General features: G+C 40.8%; 3 protein-coding genes across 6 annotated transcripts; all 3 read left to right on the plus strand.

Moving 5' to 3' along the window:
* Nucleotides 1-494: 494 nt before the first annotated feature.
* On the plus strand, nucleotides 495-7,778 carry LOC141015842 (uncharacterized). Its single transcript, XM_073490061.1, has 13 exons — nucleotides 495-559; nucleotides 1,070-1,414; nucleotides 2,275-2,331; nucleotides 4,428-4,772; nucleotides 4,954-5,052; nucleotides 5,137-5,187; nucleotides 6,179-6,223; nucleotides 6,349-6,369; nucleotides 6,499-6,681; nucleotides 6,775-6,822; nucleotides 6,899-6,961; nucleotides 7,060-7,089; nucleotides 7,182-7,778. Exons 1-13 carry the CDS (start codon nucleotides 505-507, stop codon nucleotides 7,238-7,240), a joined length of 1,401 nt encoding a protein of 466 aa, XP_073346162.1. The 5' UTR covers nucleotides 495-504; the 3' UTR covers nucleotides 7,241-7,778.
* Nucleotides 7,779-8,021: 243 nt separating this feature from the next.
* On the plus strand, nucleotides 8,022-10,412 carry LOC141018227 (zona pellucida sperm-binding protein 4-like). 4 transcript variants are annotated; one of them, XM_073493152.1, is made up of 10 exons: nucleotides 8,022-8,230; nucleotides 8,328-8,449; nucleotides 8,534-8,636; nucleotides 8,720-8,937; nucleotides 9,012-9,100; nucleotides 9,179-9,306; nucleotides 9,537-9,729; nucleotides 9,820-9,958; nucleotides 10,040-10,118; nucleotides 10,236-10,412. In XM_073493152.1, exons 1-10 carry the CDS (start codon nucleotides 8,170-8,172, stop codon nucleotides 10,325-10,327), a joined length of 1,224 nt encoding a protein of 407 aa, XP_073349253.1. In that variant the 5' UTR covers nucleotides 8,022-8,169; the 3' UTR covers nucleotides 10,328-10,412. The 4 variants fall into 4 exon arrangements, with proteins under 4 accessions (XP_073349253.1, XP_073349259.1, XP_073349263.1 ...); XM_073493158.1 differs by having other exon boundaries at nucleotides 10,055-10,118; XM_073493162.1 differs by having other exon boundaries at nucleotides 9,841-9,958.
* An 861-nt stretch (nucleotides 10,413-11,273) lies between these two features.
* Nucleotides 11,274-16,627, plus strand: dhx40 (DEAH (Asp-Glu-Ala-His) box polypeptide 40). Its single transcript, XM_073491973.1, has 17 exons — nucleotides 11,274-11,666; nucleotides 11,843-11,988; nucleotides 12,079-12,198; nucleotides 12,337-12,573; nucleotides 13,158-13,224; nucleotides 13,311-13,442; nucleotides 13,590-13,689; nucleotides 13,796-13,882; nucleotides 14,033-14,215; nucleotides 14,298-14,378; nucleotides 14,477-14,634; nucleotides 14,740-14,854; nucleotides 14,945-15,053; nucleotides 15,237-15,331; nucleotides 15,456-15,525; nucleotides 15,637-15,865; nucleotides 16,423-16,627. The coding sequence occupies exons 1-17, from the start codon at nucleotides 11,495-11,497 to the stop codon at nucleotides 16,542-16,544; spliced, it is 2,223 nt and encodes a 740-aa protein (XP_073348074.1). The 5' UTR covers nucleotides 11,274-11,494; the 3' UTR covers nucleotides 16,545-16,627.
* Nucleotides 16,628-16,928: the final 301 nt, after the last annotated feature.

Below are 16,928 nucleotides of genomic sequence, written 5' to 3' on the forward strand. Positions count from 1 at the left end.
TTTATTATACTAGTCTTTTGTAAAGAAAAAAAGGAAAATACTCCTGAGCTGGAGACCTGAATGCTTGCAGTTGCCTTACACACTGTTATTGAGGACTGTGTGTTGTTTTCATGCCAGATTAAAGAGTGAGTGTGAGAGCAAGTCCTGTGTGGCCGTGCCATCCTCCCCGCACCATAGACATAAGGGGACAGATCCACCATCATTCTACAGATAAACACCCACAGTTACACATGCCTACATCACTATCCTGGAACAAGTCAGATGCTTTGATGTAGACTGCTTTATGGCCGTTTAATGACAGATACAGAGCTAGGTGAGAGACATTTCAGAGCTTTCACGCATTCTTACATTAGACTGTTGAAGGTGTGAAACTGAAACACAGCAAAGCATTTCCGTAAATGACTAAAGGAACTGTGATGGTCTTGAGGTTTTGTCCCATGATGCTTAGAGGGTCTAGCATGCAGCATAACCACATTGCTAGTTACACTGTACCAAACGCTGACAATGACTGCAGACAGGTTGATTTTAGCTCTGTGCTTCATGTGCGTGTCTTCAAATGGTAAGTTATGTTGAGAGATGTTCATCCTCTTTTGCTAATTGAATTGTTTGATCTATTTGTACATTATTCAGTCGATTTAATTTATCATTGAGTCATCATGTCGTGTTTGGATTTTTGACTTTACATATTGAAAAGTTGGCAAATCTGTTGACGACAACACATTATGATATTTCTACTGTGTAGAGTTGACTACAATATTTTTATTTTTAAATTTTTTCTATTTACTGCTGATCATTATTTTCCCCCTTTAAAACACAAGGTCTACTAACTGATCCAGTAATATTGGACTATTTTTTTTAAAAAAATAGTCTGTGTTATATTTGTAATCAGTGTCTGCAATAAGTTAAATATCATTGTTATGTTATTCTGCTTAATTGGCATATAAACTTGTTATCCAGTTACATGTAATACATTTATTCTCAACCCTGACATTTAATTTGAGGATTTTCAGATAAAAGTTTTGAATATCTTCAGTAACTCATAAACTTGTTCTTGTCTCTTCTTGTCAAGATGAGCCAAACCTTGCGAGTTCCTGTGACGACTCGGGGCTTTGTGAGACGTACACACTCAGTGCTCCACTCGGCTCCTCTGTCCTCCTACCATGCGACTTTTTGACAAGAAGCCTCAACTGGGTGTCATGGGTCCACCTTCCTCAGATGAACCTGGTCCAGCTCACATCTAATGGGCGTGTTAAGTTCGTGGACCCCAGATATGGCCGGGTGAAAGCCTTTCCAAACCAGGGCTCAGAGGGGAACTACTCCATCTGCATTGATGAGCTTGAAAACTCCGACCTGGGGTGTTACCGCTGTGAGCAGGGGAAGGACTGTCTTCAAGTGGAATTAGTAGCTGAGATAGGTGAGAGGATTTCTGTTTCAAGCTTTGAAGGTCTTGCTTTTCTCATTTAGGCCAAACTCGTGAAAGGACAAGCGAAAGAGCATGAGTTTCCTGTGAGATGCATCTTTGTAAAACCACAACTTATCATGCAGGCAGAGTGAGTGAAGAGATTCTGCTGCTGGTTTACATCTGTGCTGGTGTGGCTTTCATTAATTAATGGGTCATGAGCAAAAAAGTTTTTCAACTAGTGCTATAGACATTTTACAAGCTGAGTTTAAGAAAACATAAACATAATGTAGTAATGGGCACACAGGAACTGAGTTGCTGACTGGATACACAGCAGAATTAGTTTGCTGACTGTTTAGATATAGTCTTGTTCTACTTTTCAAGTGAGCTGATGACTGAAATGTTTTAGTAGGTAGTTCTTAAACCAAGGAGAGAAATACTGTGAATCTGTGCTGCCTTGAAGAACAATTTGAACATGGCACATACTGATCACAATTTCATCCACTGTGCTCAATAAGAGCAAAATCTCGCCCTGTCTCAACCCAAGCATGAAGTAGAACTTTATCAAATCATGTAAAAAAGATATAATAAAAATAAAAATGATCATGTTCTTACAATAAAGTTTTCACGTGTTAAAGTGATAGATTTTTTTATATTGCGTGGCAGCAAAACGCCTCCGTAGAAAAGAAAGGGCGACAGTATGTCACCCAGTTTTTCTCAGAGAAAGGTGGGTGTAGTCTGTGAGTGGTTGAATTTAACCTGTTAGCTACATTTACAGATACCTTTCACTCCTTTCTAACTTACATTTAATCAGTGCAGGTGAGTGTTTAGCAAGCTAATTATACTAAATCAGTTGTCCTTGCCCCTCCTACCAGACTCAAGAAAAGATTCATCAGCACGCCGTCCCCGACCCAATGAACCATCTCAAGAAGGTGAGCAATATTGTGTTGAATGACATGTCAGTTAGCATCATTGCGGGGGTCTGTTTTGGGTTTTTTTTTCACTATTATGAAAAAAGGAAACCAAATCTTTTTCAATTAAACACTGTTATTAATTTTCCACATAACGATAATTATATGAAACATAAACAGCCTATAGTTTGTATTGGATGCTGGACAGTTTGAAGCATTGAGTGACTCAGTCTATATTAAAGTTACTGCCAGTACTAAAATAAAACCTTCAAGTCAGATGCTTTGATGCAGACTGAATTATGGCCGTTTAATGACATCTACAGATAAAGACTTTATTAATTGTTTTGCTAACATGTATACTACCATGTGTTCAACTCATTTTCCGTTCAAAAATTTTACAATAAAAAATACATTTAGACTGTTAAACATGGTCTTTAGCACATTTCTTATAGAGAGTATCAGTCTTGCGTCAAATAGTGAATTCCACTGTATGCAGACTGTTGCATGTATGCCTGCACAGTGTTATAATAGTACAGCTCACTGGCAGTAAACATCGTACTGTAAGTGTTGGACTACAAGTTATGTAAAGCTTTGAATGGGTCGACCCGGTCCTGGTGATGTGGTGACAGCAGTTGCACGTGGCCTGTGTTGATGGGGCCCGATGTGATATTTTTTCATGGGGCCGAAAATCCCTGGTGCTGCCCCTGGTCACACTGTGCGAGACACTGACAATAATTGCAGACAGGTTGATTTTTCTTTTATCCCTGTGCTTCATATGTGTGTCTTCAAATGGTAAGTTCCTTTGTGAAATTAAAGGATTAGAGTATTATTTAATTAATAAAATGCGAACTTGCGGTGTTACCGCTGTGAGCAGGGGAAAGACTGTCTTCAAGTGGAATTGGTTGCTGAGATAGGTGAGAGGGTTTGTAAGAGACATTGTTGTTCGAGACATGAATATTTCTGTTTAATCAGCATTTATTTTGAAATTCATTCAGTGAGTGATAATATCAGTATTTAAAGGGATAGGAAGGTTAAAGCCTGCATCTTTCCAAATGACACTCATATAAAATATTATGCAGTAGGGGTGTTTATTGCAAAGCCGAGACTTCTATTTTTCAGGACAGTTTCTCACTTTGCCCAGATTTTATGTTAGTTACAAACATAGATACACCTGAAATACAAAATATTTGTGTTAGATAAACACAGTTGTTACAATCTCGGCCTTTAAATCAGTCCGTGTGACCACAAAGTGTGCCTTCATCTGCGCATCAGAAGCCTACTTTCTTCTGAAGCATCACCAGATTTCAACCGGACGTGGTCTGACAGTGATAGACATTTCAGAGCTTTCACACATTCTCAGTGTTAAAGATACATTTGTCATTGATTTGAATTTAAAGTCTGACCTGATCAGCACACAGTTTGAAAAACAAAACTAGTTCTGTCAAGCATTCAACTGTTGAAGGTGTGAAACTGAAACACAGCAAAGCGTTTCCGTCAATGACTAAAGGAACTGTGATGGTCTTGCGGTTTTGTCCCATGATGCTTAGAGGGTCTAGCATACAGCGTTACCACATTGCTGGTCACACTGTACCAAACGCTGACAATGACTGCAGACAGGTTGATTTTAGCTCTGTGCTTCATGTGTGTGTCTTCAAATGGTAAGTTATGTTGAGAGATGTTCATCCTCTTTTGCTAATTGAATTGTTTGATCTATTTGTACATTATTCAGTCGATTTAATTTATCATTGAGTCATCATGTCGTGTTTGGATTTTTGACTTTACATACGAAAAAGTTGGCAAATCTGTTGACGACAACACAATATGATATTTCTACTGTGTAGAGTTGACTACGATATTTTTATTTTTTTATTTTTTTCTATATACTGCAGATCATTATTTTCCCCCTTTAAAACACAAGGTCCACTAACTGATCCAGTAATATTGGACTAGTTTTTTTAAAAATCCGTCTGTGTTATATTTGTAATCAGTGTCTGCAATAAGTTAAATATCATTGTTATGTTATTCTGTTTAATTATTCTCAACCTGACATTTAATTTGAGGATTTTCAGATAAAAGTTCAGTAACTCATAAACTTGTTCTTGTCTCTTCTTGTCAAGATGAGCCAAACCTTGCGAGTTCCTGTGACGACTCGGGGCTTTGTGAGACGTACACACTCAGTGCTCCACTCGGCTCCTCTGTCCTCCTACCATGCGACTTTTTGACAAGAAGCCTCAACTGGGTGTCATGGGTCCACCTTCCTCAGATGAACCTGGTCCAGCTCACATCTAATGGGCGTGTTAAGTTCGTGGACCCCAGATATGGCCGGGTGAAAGCCTTTCCAAACCAGGGCTCAGAGGGGAACTACTCCATCTGCATTGATGAGCTTGAAAACTCCGACCTGGGGTGTTACCGCTGTGAGCAGGGGAAGGACTGTCTTCAAGTGGAATTGGTAGCTGAGATAGGTGAGAGGATTTCTATTTAAAGCTTTGAAGGTCTTGCTTTTCTCATATAGTGAAGAGCATCGGGCCTCTTCCTTTCCATGGTCACAGACCTCATAGGCCAAACTTATGTGAAAGGACAAGCGAAAGAGCAAGAGTTTCCTGTGAGATGCATCTTTTGTAAAAACCACAACTTCTCATGCAGGTAGAGCGAGTGAAGAGATCCTGCTGCTGGTTTACATCTGTGCTGGCGTGGCTTTCATTCTGCTGATTGTCGGTGGCTACTGCTGCTTGAAGTACATCTGTGAGTATACCTGCCCTGTCTGTCTCCTTCACTGAGCTGATGGATTGGTTGGTTCTTTAATAATACTTTTTGTTTTTATTTCAGTGGGCTATGTTACCTGGACACCCGACAATACAGACAATCCTGTGGCTGCAGGTACTGAGAATGAGCAATAACTTCACAACTGACCAATTACATTAGATGCATCCACGGTTGAATGTTGCTTGGTACACAGTTATTTTAACGTCAGAGCACAGGAATATGAGGACGATTACTAAAGGACGAGTACAACTTTTTATCCAACTTTTTAAAACTTTTATTTATTAGCCTGATAAAGTTTGATTTGTTATAAAGAGTTGCATCTGTTGAAAGTTATCTAAAAAAGATATATCATACAAAGGACAGGGATATATATATATAGGGACAGGGATATATGTATATATACAGTATATATATATATATTTATGTATATACATAACAGGGTAGAAAAAGCATATTGGCAAGAAAGAGTTAGATGAAAAGATTGATAGGGTACTGCTCTCTGTATGCTTAATGTGTAGCCAGAGTCAGGAGGTGATTAGCTTAACTTAGCACAAAGACTAGAAAAAGGGGACACCAAGAGCTGCAAACAAGGTCAGTTGTGAGGTTTTATATTTGTAAAACTTCCCTCAAGCTGAGAAAAGTGATTTCAAAATCTGTGGTGTCTGTAAAGTCTAGGGTCTGAGTGGGAACTTGCAGGCAGGGGAACTCTACTGCACGTATTCAGTGGGCCACATAACCAGGAAGTTAACACGGAAGCCAGAAAACCGCCATCTTTGCATCTGGTATCTAGTAATTATTTAAATCTATGGGGTAGCCATGTGTCTGTCCAAGGGTAACAAATCTGTGGGCACCTTAGGCAAAAGTTTATTAAAACTAATTAACAACATAATATCTTGTTTGCTTAATCTATTTCAAAAAAGAAGGGAAAAAAAAATAAATAAAACTAAAACAACCTTTAAACCGAGCCATGCTCACAGTTTCCATTCTTGATGCTAAGCTAATCTAACAAACTGCTGGCAGTAGCCTTGCATCAATCTCCACATCCAACTCTTGTCGAGACACAAAACAAGCATATTTTCCAAAATGTCTATCTGTCTCACTGCAGGTGCTGGTGCTCCACCTCAGGAAACAGGCAGAGAACAACAGAGAGGTAATCTATCACAATAACGAAACAAACACACACTCTCACTCAAGTAATATTTCTGTTTCTGTTTTATATGACATTTTTCTTTCTTCACAAGAAACTCTTACACAATGTGTTTCATTTTCCCACAGGAGAAGACAACCTTGTCTATGGTGCGTTCACACAGCTCCTCTCTCTCTTTTGATCCTTCATTTCCAAGTCATCTTCATTAATTCACTTTGTTTAAATGTTATCGTATCCCAATGTCAATAAATTCTGAACTGATCCTGTTTAAATGTCAGAAAATGATGACCAAGGCCGAGTGAACCAGTGGGGCCACCCTTTCAGAAATCTCGGCAGTGTACCAGGAGTTCAGCCTCACCCGGACATGACTCAACCCTCTCAGAGTGGGATTTATCCAAACGTGGACCAGTTTAACTTTGAGAGGATGGAAAGTCACAGAAGAAAACAGAGATTTCATAGAGGTGCTTGGTATTCAGTTAAATCACTGCAGTTTGTATTACTGGTGTCTTTTATCACCTTGTCATGAGAAACTCCGTCTTCTCTCTCCCCTCCAGAACTCTTCAACAGATTACGGCAAGCAAGTTTCAGTCGGCATCATTATGGTATGATAAACGTTTGTTATTATAATACATGATTTAAATGCTGCCAGGAATTTCACTTAGTCATTTTATCACTCAGTTAACCAAGTTGACCTCAGCAAGCAGCAAGCCGTGTCGACTCAGGCGAGGAATCAACGCAGAGGTAAGTAGATTTTCTTTGTCTCGAGTCATCTGTCAGAATTATCTGCATGTGAGAATGAACAGCATAAACAAAACTCACTGAGGTGTTTTATTTTGCAGGAAATGTGGGGGAAAAGAAAGTCGATGAAAGTGAGTGCTGACATCATCTGTGGGCATGTTTGGGATGAAATGATACTGTGTGCTGAAACTGCTCTCCCACTTCTCCGTTGTTTCCTCCTCAGATCGTGAATACAAAAACCCGATTTACAACAGGAGCACAGAGCAGCTCAACAACCTGTAGAAAACCAAGGACACAGTTCTGCTGAGGTGTTTTCAACATCCATCCAGTCACTCATGATTCATTTAACACAAAGGGTTTAAACTTGCTGCATGACTTATTGTGTTTGTGTGTTGTAAAACTGCACTGTATTCCACTGCCTGTACATCTATGTGTAAAGATCTTTACATACAAAAAATAAAAGTCTGTATAGTGTATGTGCTGAGTGAGATAAACGTATGTATGTGAGTTGTGTATTATGTAATATGGCCAAATGAAATATCCAAATGACAGAAGCTGTGTGACAAACCAGCACTATAATGTAGTACTGCAGTGCTGCAGAGATGCCCTGGCCTAGCAATCTTGTTCTGCAGATGTAAGAAAACATGTTTGTTTGGTAGAGACCCCAACAAATGTCATGGTTTTAATACTGTTTTCACTGAAAAATAAAATTGTGATGTCAAAATAATGCAATTTTTTTTTTTTCATCATATCGTGTCATCCTAGTTTAATACTTTCAAAATAAACTGCTTTTTGACCAAATAAAACATGTTTGACCTGTGGATAAAACATAAGCTGTCTGTGTGTTTCTCTGTTGATCATAAATGAAAGTAGGTACAGGCCTTCTTACCAAAACGACACAAACACTGTAGCCTGTTAGTAGAAACCAGTTGATTTAAACACTGGACCCCCATTCTGTGAGGTGACAGAACCACTGTGAGTGTCTGAGTTTCTTTTACTCTCGTGCCAATTAAGCCAAACGAGAAGCAGCTGCTCCACCTGTCAGAGAGCGTCCAAAGATGAAGGCTTACAATTCAGACTTATTCTTGGTGACACGTATTTCATTTTGGCTGCTTCTTTTGAGGTGTGAAGCTGTTTCTTCTTCAAAACAATTTGAAGCAGCAATCTACAACACTGTGGATGACAACGCGCTGATTTGCCGTGATGGGTTCATGTCTGTTAACATATCAAAGGGACAATTTGCTGATCTGCCTTTCACTATTTATGTTCAAGGTGAGTCAGACACTAAAAATATATGGTGTTGCTCATGATACAGAAAAAGCTTTGAAGTGTTTGCTGTGCTCTTGCTCGTGTCCAAATTTTCACACAGATGATCACGGCGGATATTACCAAGCTGTTGCTGTAGCAGAACAGTGTCGCTACTTCCTGGAAGAAACTGACACCTTTGTTACCTTCACGGTTGCTTCACATGGATGTTTTGTGAGAAGACAAGTGAGCAGAAAAGTCTCTCAAACTATTTAATTTTAGATTTCAGTGTACAATTGTCTTTTTCATATGCTAATCTTTGTTCAACAGAAATATATCACAAATCTGACGGTTGTCATCATGGCACCTGCGGACAGGGGAAGAGTTAATATTATCAGATCATTACCTCTCGTATGTGAAAGGAACGCTGAAGGTCGTGGTTTCATTTGTACAGATAAACACCGTAGCATGTTTCAGAAGTCAGTTTATCGCTAATTCTCTGCGTGTTTTCTACAGAAGTGAGCAAAAACAGTAACCCACTGGTGTTGAGACATCCTTCCTGCAACAAGGATGGGTTCGACATTACCATTTCTCAGAACGCCACAGTCCCACCTCTGAACCTGGATGCAGTCTGGATCCCTTCGAGCCAAAGCCACAACTGTAAACCCCAAAAAAGATCCAAGGATGCTGTCACGTTCAGCTTTCCATTCTCTGATTGTGGCACGCAGTCCATGGTAGATGTAAAGTCCCTATTCTTTAAAAAGTCTCATGGTATTTTTGTGACTGAATATCTGGTTGTGTTTTACAGATATCTGATGGGACTATAACGTACTGGGTCAACATTGAGGTGAAACAACGTTTGCAGGGAGGCTCAATCTTTCGTGACACTCCTTTCCAGTAAGAAATGAAAACGTGTCTTACTTTTTTTAGGTAATGGAGACTCATTTCAATTGTTTGTTTTGTTTTCTGTTTTAGTCTTACTGTGCGTTGTAGCTTTGCTCTTGCCCAAATGACTCATCTGGGCATCGACGTTCAGGGAGAAAAGTCCCCATCGACACTGAAGAGTGAGGGACTACTGAGGACAGAAATGAGGTTTGCCAAAGGTCAAGTTTATACTTGTTGCATTTCATTCCTAATGATTACTTTTACTGTCCATAAAAGTTTTTTTTTTTTTTTTTATAAATGTATGTGTGTATGTATGTGTGTATGTATGCTTTTATTCAACAAAATATCCTGAGAAAGTTTATACATGACATGAAAATGAATTAATTGCTTTTTATTTTGAAGGGCCAGTAGTAATACTTCTGTTTTTCAATCAACATTTTATGTACAGATTCTAATTACAGGTCTTTCTATTCTTCGTCTCGAGACCCTCTGACAGTGACTGAGCTCGGCCAGCCTGTGTATGTGGAGGTGTTTGTTCTCAAACATGAGGACGAGGATTTGAAGCTGCTGCTGGAGGACTGCTGGGCGACACCGACTAAAAACCCTCATGACCCCAAAAGATGGAAGCTGCTCGTTAAAGGGTGAATCCTCATGGAATCAGCAGTCTATATTTTATGTACATCTTTACCTGTACTTTGATCAACTCAAGCTCAACTTTGTGTCTAATCCAGATGTCCTTTCACTGGTGATAGCCACAGAACTGTTGTGCTGCCGGTTGTCTCCAATAAGGAGCTGAAGTATCCCTCTCTTCATAAGAGGTTTTCAGTCAAGATGTTCTCATTTGTGAAGCCCCCGACATTTGAACATCTGGTGAGAGAATTTCTTTTTTCAAATGAGACGCTGGTATTTTTTAGCCTTGGTGATTTTTTTCCCCTTTTTTTTTTAAACTAGGATGTCCTTCTACAGGTATATTTCCACTGTGATATAGAGTTATGTAAAGGACCAGGTTGCTCACAACCCTGCAGGAATGGTAAGTGGATCTGCAGCCTTTTCATCCTTTTATGAATCTGTCCTGGATAATTCATTTATGCTCTGGTGTGCATGTAACACTGTGAACAATAGTCTTTGTTTTTTCCATGTCTTTCAGGAAGGAGGAAATTGAGAAGAATCACATCAGGGCCAGGACAGACGATTCTTTACAGTGAAGCCTCTGGTGGACCTCTTCTTTACCTGCTGTAAATGATCAGAAAAGGGAGAGTTAGTAGTATTTTGAAGTAACTGTCAATGATTTGTACTGACAATAAATCAACCTTACCATAATGGCCTTTAAAAAGGCAAATGTTATATCATTTTCATTTTCAGATTAACCTTGAATAATGCAAGTTGTCAGAAGGTCCACTTTTCAGTTGAATGTGCCTACCCCAAAACTCACCTCAGTGACCAGCATTACCTCTTGATATTAAAATTAGGTATGCACCTGTCCCCCTGCTCAAACCAGAGGTGTTTTCCTAAGAAGTAGGCTATGGGTTTCTAGTTCCATCTATCTAAGTCGGATTGACAAAGTTACATCTTTGCCAGGTTCAAACTAGTGCAGGGTTTGCTTTTGATTCAACAAACGTATAACTGTTGCGTGTAAAATACAAGACAGTCATTGTAGATCATTTACAATGTTGACTCACTTCTCCTGCAGCAGATTATTTTGGTCTTCAATATTTGATGATGAAATACAGAGGGAAAAGGTTTGCTGTATTTTTAATAGATATTTAATATTATCTGAGTTTTTGTCATCACTGTACTGGCTCTTGTTTGTTTTGGTTGGATGAACAGATAGATGATGTGATGTATGCAAAAATACATCCGAGTATGTAGCTCACTGCTCGGGGACTCAAAGAAAGACCTCAGACAGCATCATATAATTTATTTTCAAACACTTTCACACCCACAAATGTTAAATAAGAGCTTTCATTGAGAGAAAAGGACCAATATTCCGATTAGTTTGATTTAATTCACTAAACAGACTTATGGACATATGAATCAATCTACTGATTGAGTTTTTATTTTCTATTCGTTTGATTATTTGGTGTAGGCAATTTTTAAGTGTTTTAAAAAAAAAGCTTAATTCCCGACGGGCTTTTATTGTGGTGGAGAGCGTTGGTCATGTGCCCGCAGCTCGACCAATAGAAACGCAGAGTGGGTTCGTTTGCGGAAGTTACTGTCCGAGTGTGTCGTCTTTTAAAACGAGTGGAAAAAAGGTGAAAGAAGTTGCTGTTTTGTTCGGTTTGCTGCAGTCTGTGGACACACACACCAACTAAACCGTGTCCCGCATGATTAACGCCGGTATTCATTCCTGTCTGTGTGGCTCTCCGCACTGATATCTGCTGCTAAAGCTGGTCAGAGCTGTCGGTCATGTCCAAATCATCAAGATGGGACTCGACAGAAAACGAGTCAAAACACCTGCCGATCTACCGGCACAAATCCAAGCTGGTTCAGGCTGTTGAAGGCAGCACTTTTCTGGTTGTCACCGGTGAGACTGGCAGCGGGAAAACCACACAACTTCCACAGTACCTGCATCAAGCAGGTGAGCTGTCGTTTTGCTGTCCTGTCCCCGCAAAACCACAATGTGAAGCTTAATATGCAACATGTAGATGCAACTTAATGCGGTTGTGTTGGTTTAACAGCACCGGACTGTATGCATTCTGTAAAGTTAGGGTACAGATGTGTCAAATATGAACCACTCTCTCTTTTTTTGTGCAGGTATATGTAGAAATGGCAAAATCGGCATCACGCAGCCCCGCCGGGTGGCTGCCATCACAGTGGCCCAGAGGGTAGCCCAGGAGATGCAGTGCACTCTGGGTAGAGAGGTTGGCTACCAAGTGCGCTTTGATGACTGCACATCACAGGTGAGAGGCAAAGACGACTCATCTTTTCTACAAAACCCAATGTATTTAATGTCAAATGTTTGAAAGAGTGTTTGATCATGTTTGATCCAGGACACTGTGGTGAAGTACATGACAGACGGCTGTTTGCTCAGAGAGATCCTGGCAGATCCTGTACTTTCTCAGTACGGTGTTGTAATCTTGGATGAAGTCCACGAACGCAGCCTCAACACGGTGAGTCAGTATAGGCCACTGGCCCAATGTCATACACCTATATAATTGATGCACTATACTGTCAGATGCATACATATCTATCTTCTTTCTGTCAATGTTTCAACACACATTTTGACTAAGTGCCCTCATCTGATGCAGGATATTCTCCTGGGTTTATTGAAGAAGATGTTCTCCGACCCTGCCGAGGCCACCAAAGGCCGATCTTTCCCTTTGAAGGTGGTGGTGATGTCCGCCACCTTGGAAACTGACAAACTTTCAGCCTTTCTCGGCGACTGTCCCGTCTTCGCTATTCCCGGGAGGACTTTTCCTGTCACCTGCACATTTGGCACTGCTGTAGGACCTAAAGACGTAGAGAGCACTGGCTATGTAAAAGAGGTAGGAGTTTCAGCTTCATGTAGGATGTTTAGTTTTCTTTATTGTTACAGGGGGGAAAAACATTTACTTAGGCCTGTATCCGGTGGTTTGAATCTATTCATAACTGACTTTCAATTTCAAAGTCAGCATTTAAATGCTGCAAAACTTTTTTTTAATTTTGCATAATCTATTCAGTGATTCTGGAGAAAGATTGTTGAGTCTCATTCCTAGATCGTCACACCATAGATGACTCAGACCGGTGAGCAACTATTGCAGCAATCTGACAGCACCATAAATTGTTTTTATATAACCACAATAACAAGAAGTCTATTTCGGCACTAACACTATTACTTGAGTAATTTACTCTGTGCGCCATTTAATCCAACGAGTCACTTTTTTCAAATTGAGGATGTTGTTTGAGGATTTTTTTTTTTTAGGGTGATGACATCATAAATATGATGACAGGCATTAAAATCTTCACTCGAAAACCTCAATAGAAGCTTCAAATAAAACGAGACATTTGATTCGGCACTGCATTTATTTTCACTTCTTTACAATCATTACTCGTTGATCAAGGTTGGTATTGATTTTAATTTGCTCCTCAGGTCGTTAGAATGGCCCTTGATGTGCACACCAGTGAAATGGCTGGGGATATTCTTGTGTTTTTGACAGGTAAGTCATCATTATCGAGCCCTAAGATCTCATTATACACCTTAACCCTGACAAAATCTGCCACATTGATTCTCCATGTTTGACAGGTCAGTCAGAGATTGAGCGCGCCTGCGACTTGCTGTTTGAGAAAGCTGAGTCTATAGACTACCGCTACGACGTCCAAGACCAAACAGTGGAGGGCCTTCTTATTTTGCCCCTCTATGGATCCATGCCCACTGGTGAATAACCCACAACCGCTGTTACATCTTACTCATTGTTAAGTAGATTGAATGTAGCTTTTTCCAGATTAAGTCGAAAATATTTCTGTGTGATGCTACTGTGAAAGAAAGAAAACGAAACATTTATTATTTTTGGTCTCTTCACAGATCAACAGAGGCAGATATTTCAGCCTCCGCCCTCAAGAATCAGGAAGTGTGTAGTGGCCACTAACATTGCAGCTACATCTCTCACCATCAATGGCATAAAGTGAGCGAGGCCTGTGGTTTACCACTGCAACACTGAAGTATGTGTGTGTGATCAGCACTAAATATATTACGGACTTTCCCACAGAACCAATTATTTTTCTGTAAAGGTACATCATAGACAGCGGGTTTGTGAAGCAGCTCAACCACAACTCCAGGGTGGGCATGGATATCTTGGAGGTGGTGCCCATTTCAAAGTGAGTTTCTGATTGAGTAATGTGACATTGGGAACCTGCAAAAAAAATGTTCGTTAAAGTGATTTTCCTGCTTACACACACACGCCATTAGGAGAGCTTGCCAACAGAGATTTGGGCTGGATTCTTATGGGGGGGATTTTCTGTGATTAGGAGCGAGGCTGAGCAGAGAGCGGGCCGAGCTGGAAGGACCTCAGCTGGGAAATGTTTTCGAATCTACAACAAGGAATTCTGGGAGAAGAGCATGCCTGAGTATACCGTTCCAGAAATCCAGAGGACGAGTCTGACTGCGGTGGTACTCACACTCAAGTGCCTGGGCGTTCATGATGTCATTAGGTACACTAATACATCATCTGTGGCTATTTGCTTTCTTATAGTTCCTTTCACCTCCTTTAGTCATGACTTATTTTCTTTGAAGGTTCCCTTATCTGGACTGTCCAGAGGAACGGTTTCTTCTCGAGGCCTTAAAACAGCTCTACCAATTTGATGCCATCGACAGGTGAGTGGTTATCCCTGTGTACCGGATTTAAGCTTCAAGCAGAAGTGGGTTTGTGTGAAATTTCATGAGCTCTTATCTCTCTGGTCTGTTGGCTATAGGAGAGGTAGAGTGACCCAGCTGGGGGAGCTGATGGTGGAGTTCCCCCTGCAACCAGGCCTTACCAGGGCTGTGCTCAAAGCCACTTCGCTCGGCTGTCAGGACCTGCTGCTCCCCGTGGCCGCCATGCTGTCCGTGGAGAACATTTTCATCAGGCCAGGTCAGCACTGTAAAGGAAAGGAAATATAATACGCAGAGAAGCGTTGAAGTGTAGTGTGAAGACTTTGAATTCACACATTTTTGGCTGATTTCTTCCTTCCTGCAGGTAACCCTGAGAAGCAGAAAGAGGTAGATAAAAAGCACAGAGCGCTGGCTACCAAGAGCGGCGGCATGAATGACTTTGCCACACTCCTCAGTGTGTTTCAGTTGTGTAAATCCAGGTAAGTCATGAAGTCTGAAGTCTCATGAAGTATACTTGTACTGTATTCAGTATTCACTATAAGTTTGAGCCTTTCTCTTGCATTCTACAGTGACAGACCCTCAGCATGGTGTAAAGACAATTGGATCCACTGGAGGGCGCTGAAGTCAGCCTTCAGTGTGGAGACTCAGCTGCGAGAGATAGTCCTCCGCCTCCAGCAGGTACAGCAGTTTACAGAGCTGCTGCGAGAGCTGTTTGCTCCCCACATCAGTGTTGTACTCAAATAACTGCAACAAACCTCTTTGCAGATTGCTGTTGTCAGATGCTCAACTCCGTCATTTGTTCCTCACACTGCTGTGATAATTAGTTTCATAATTAGAGTCTGATTATTTTTCTCCTTTCAGAAGAGAGATTTCCCTGTGGAAACATTCGATGGCAACAAGAGTGAACTCTTCAGGCGATGCCTGTGCACAGGATACTTCACCAACGTTGCCAGAAGGTATCACCAAGGTTCATTTAATATTATCCATATTTAATCTCCTTTGGGATTCCTTGATTATCTCCAAGAAATGGGAGCCTTTGTGCAAAATTGTTCAGTTCATTTTATTTTCTATCCCACGTAGGTCGATTGGTAAGGTGTTTTGCACAATGGATGGCAATGGATCCATGGTTAACATTCATCCATCATCATCGGTAAGTGTGTTTTTAAATTCATTCCAAAAGATCTTGATCATGAGGACACACCAAAACGTTCATGATGCTTCTCTGACTTCTCCTTTGTTTATGATTCCTTGTTGCTCCAAGCTGTTTGACCAGGAGGGTGAGCTGAACTGGGTCATCTTCCACGATGTGCTGGTGACCTCACGGGTGTATATCAGGACTGTGTGCCCTATTCGTTATGAGTGGGTGAAGGACTTATTACCTAAGCTCCATGAGGTGGACGTCTATGAACTGAGCAGCGTGGCAAGAGAAGAAGTGACTGATGAGGAGATGATAAAGTGGGAGACCAAGGAAGCAGCCAAAAGACAACCAGGTTGTCCGAATCTATAATTAGATGTTTATTTGGAAATTGTGATGTTGTACAGCATGATGGTTCATTTAAAGTGTTTGGTTCCTGCTATGGCCACATGTGACATGATCAAAAACTTGAATGGCACTCAGTAGAGTGCATACCTCCGCCAAAGCCCAACAGTTTCCTTTAATTCAGTCAAGCCTAATCCAATCAAACTTGATAGCCCTGTATCACTTTATATTTTAAACCACCCATAACTTCTTAAACATAACTGAAGCTCACCAGATCTAAGATCCACATCAAATTGTTCTCAGTCATAGATACAAACCATCTGATTTATACCTGATTGTTTCCATTAAGATCCATGCTTTATTTGGATCTGCACCAAAAGTTGATGGGGTCTTTTCTGGGCCAAGACCCTTCCTCCATCCAAGCCTTGTGGAAAACTGTTCTGCAGTTTTTGTGTAATCCCGCTGACAAACCAACAAACCGACCAACCAAACACACAAACACACACAGGTGAAAACAAGAGTCTGCCTAAAGCATAAACTAATAGATTACTTTGTTCTTTTTTTCAGAGGTTTCTACTGAGGATATCGTGAAGAAGCTGGAGAAGCGAAACGACGAAACCACCGTCAGCGACGCTCGTGCTCGCTACCTGCAACGAAAGCAACAAAGGCAGCAGAGTAAAGCTCTTTGACGGAGCGTTCATTCGCTCAGTGTATCACAAAGAAGCATTTTTGTAAATATCTGAACAATAAACCTTTATTACATTTACAATAACATTGCCTCTTCCTTCTATTCCCTTCACTTTGCACCTGCTGCTGTAGCGGTGGATGGTTTCATGGGTGCTCAGGTGTGTGTAGTGGTGGCAGGTAGACTGAAAGAGCTACTGGTTTAAAGAGGAGGTGGGAGCTCTGAGTGAAAAGACACATTTTGGGACATCTGACGTTTTTTTTTTTTCTCTGCCTATCTCTCAGACAATCTGCACAGCAGCTCTGTGCAGCCGGGGTGAGGTTAAGGTTACAGTATAGTACTTGATGTACTTTTCACACCGACTGTTCAGGTGCAGTGGACCCTCTCT

The sequence above is a fragment of the Pagrus major genome, chromosome 2 (assembly GCF_040436345.1).
Source record: "Pagrus major chromosome 2, Pma_NU_1.0".
In the NCBI taxonomy this organism is placed as follows: Eukaryota; Metazoa; Chordata; class Actinopteri; order Spariformes; family Sparidae; genus Pagrus; species Pagrus major.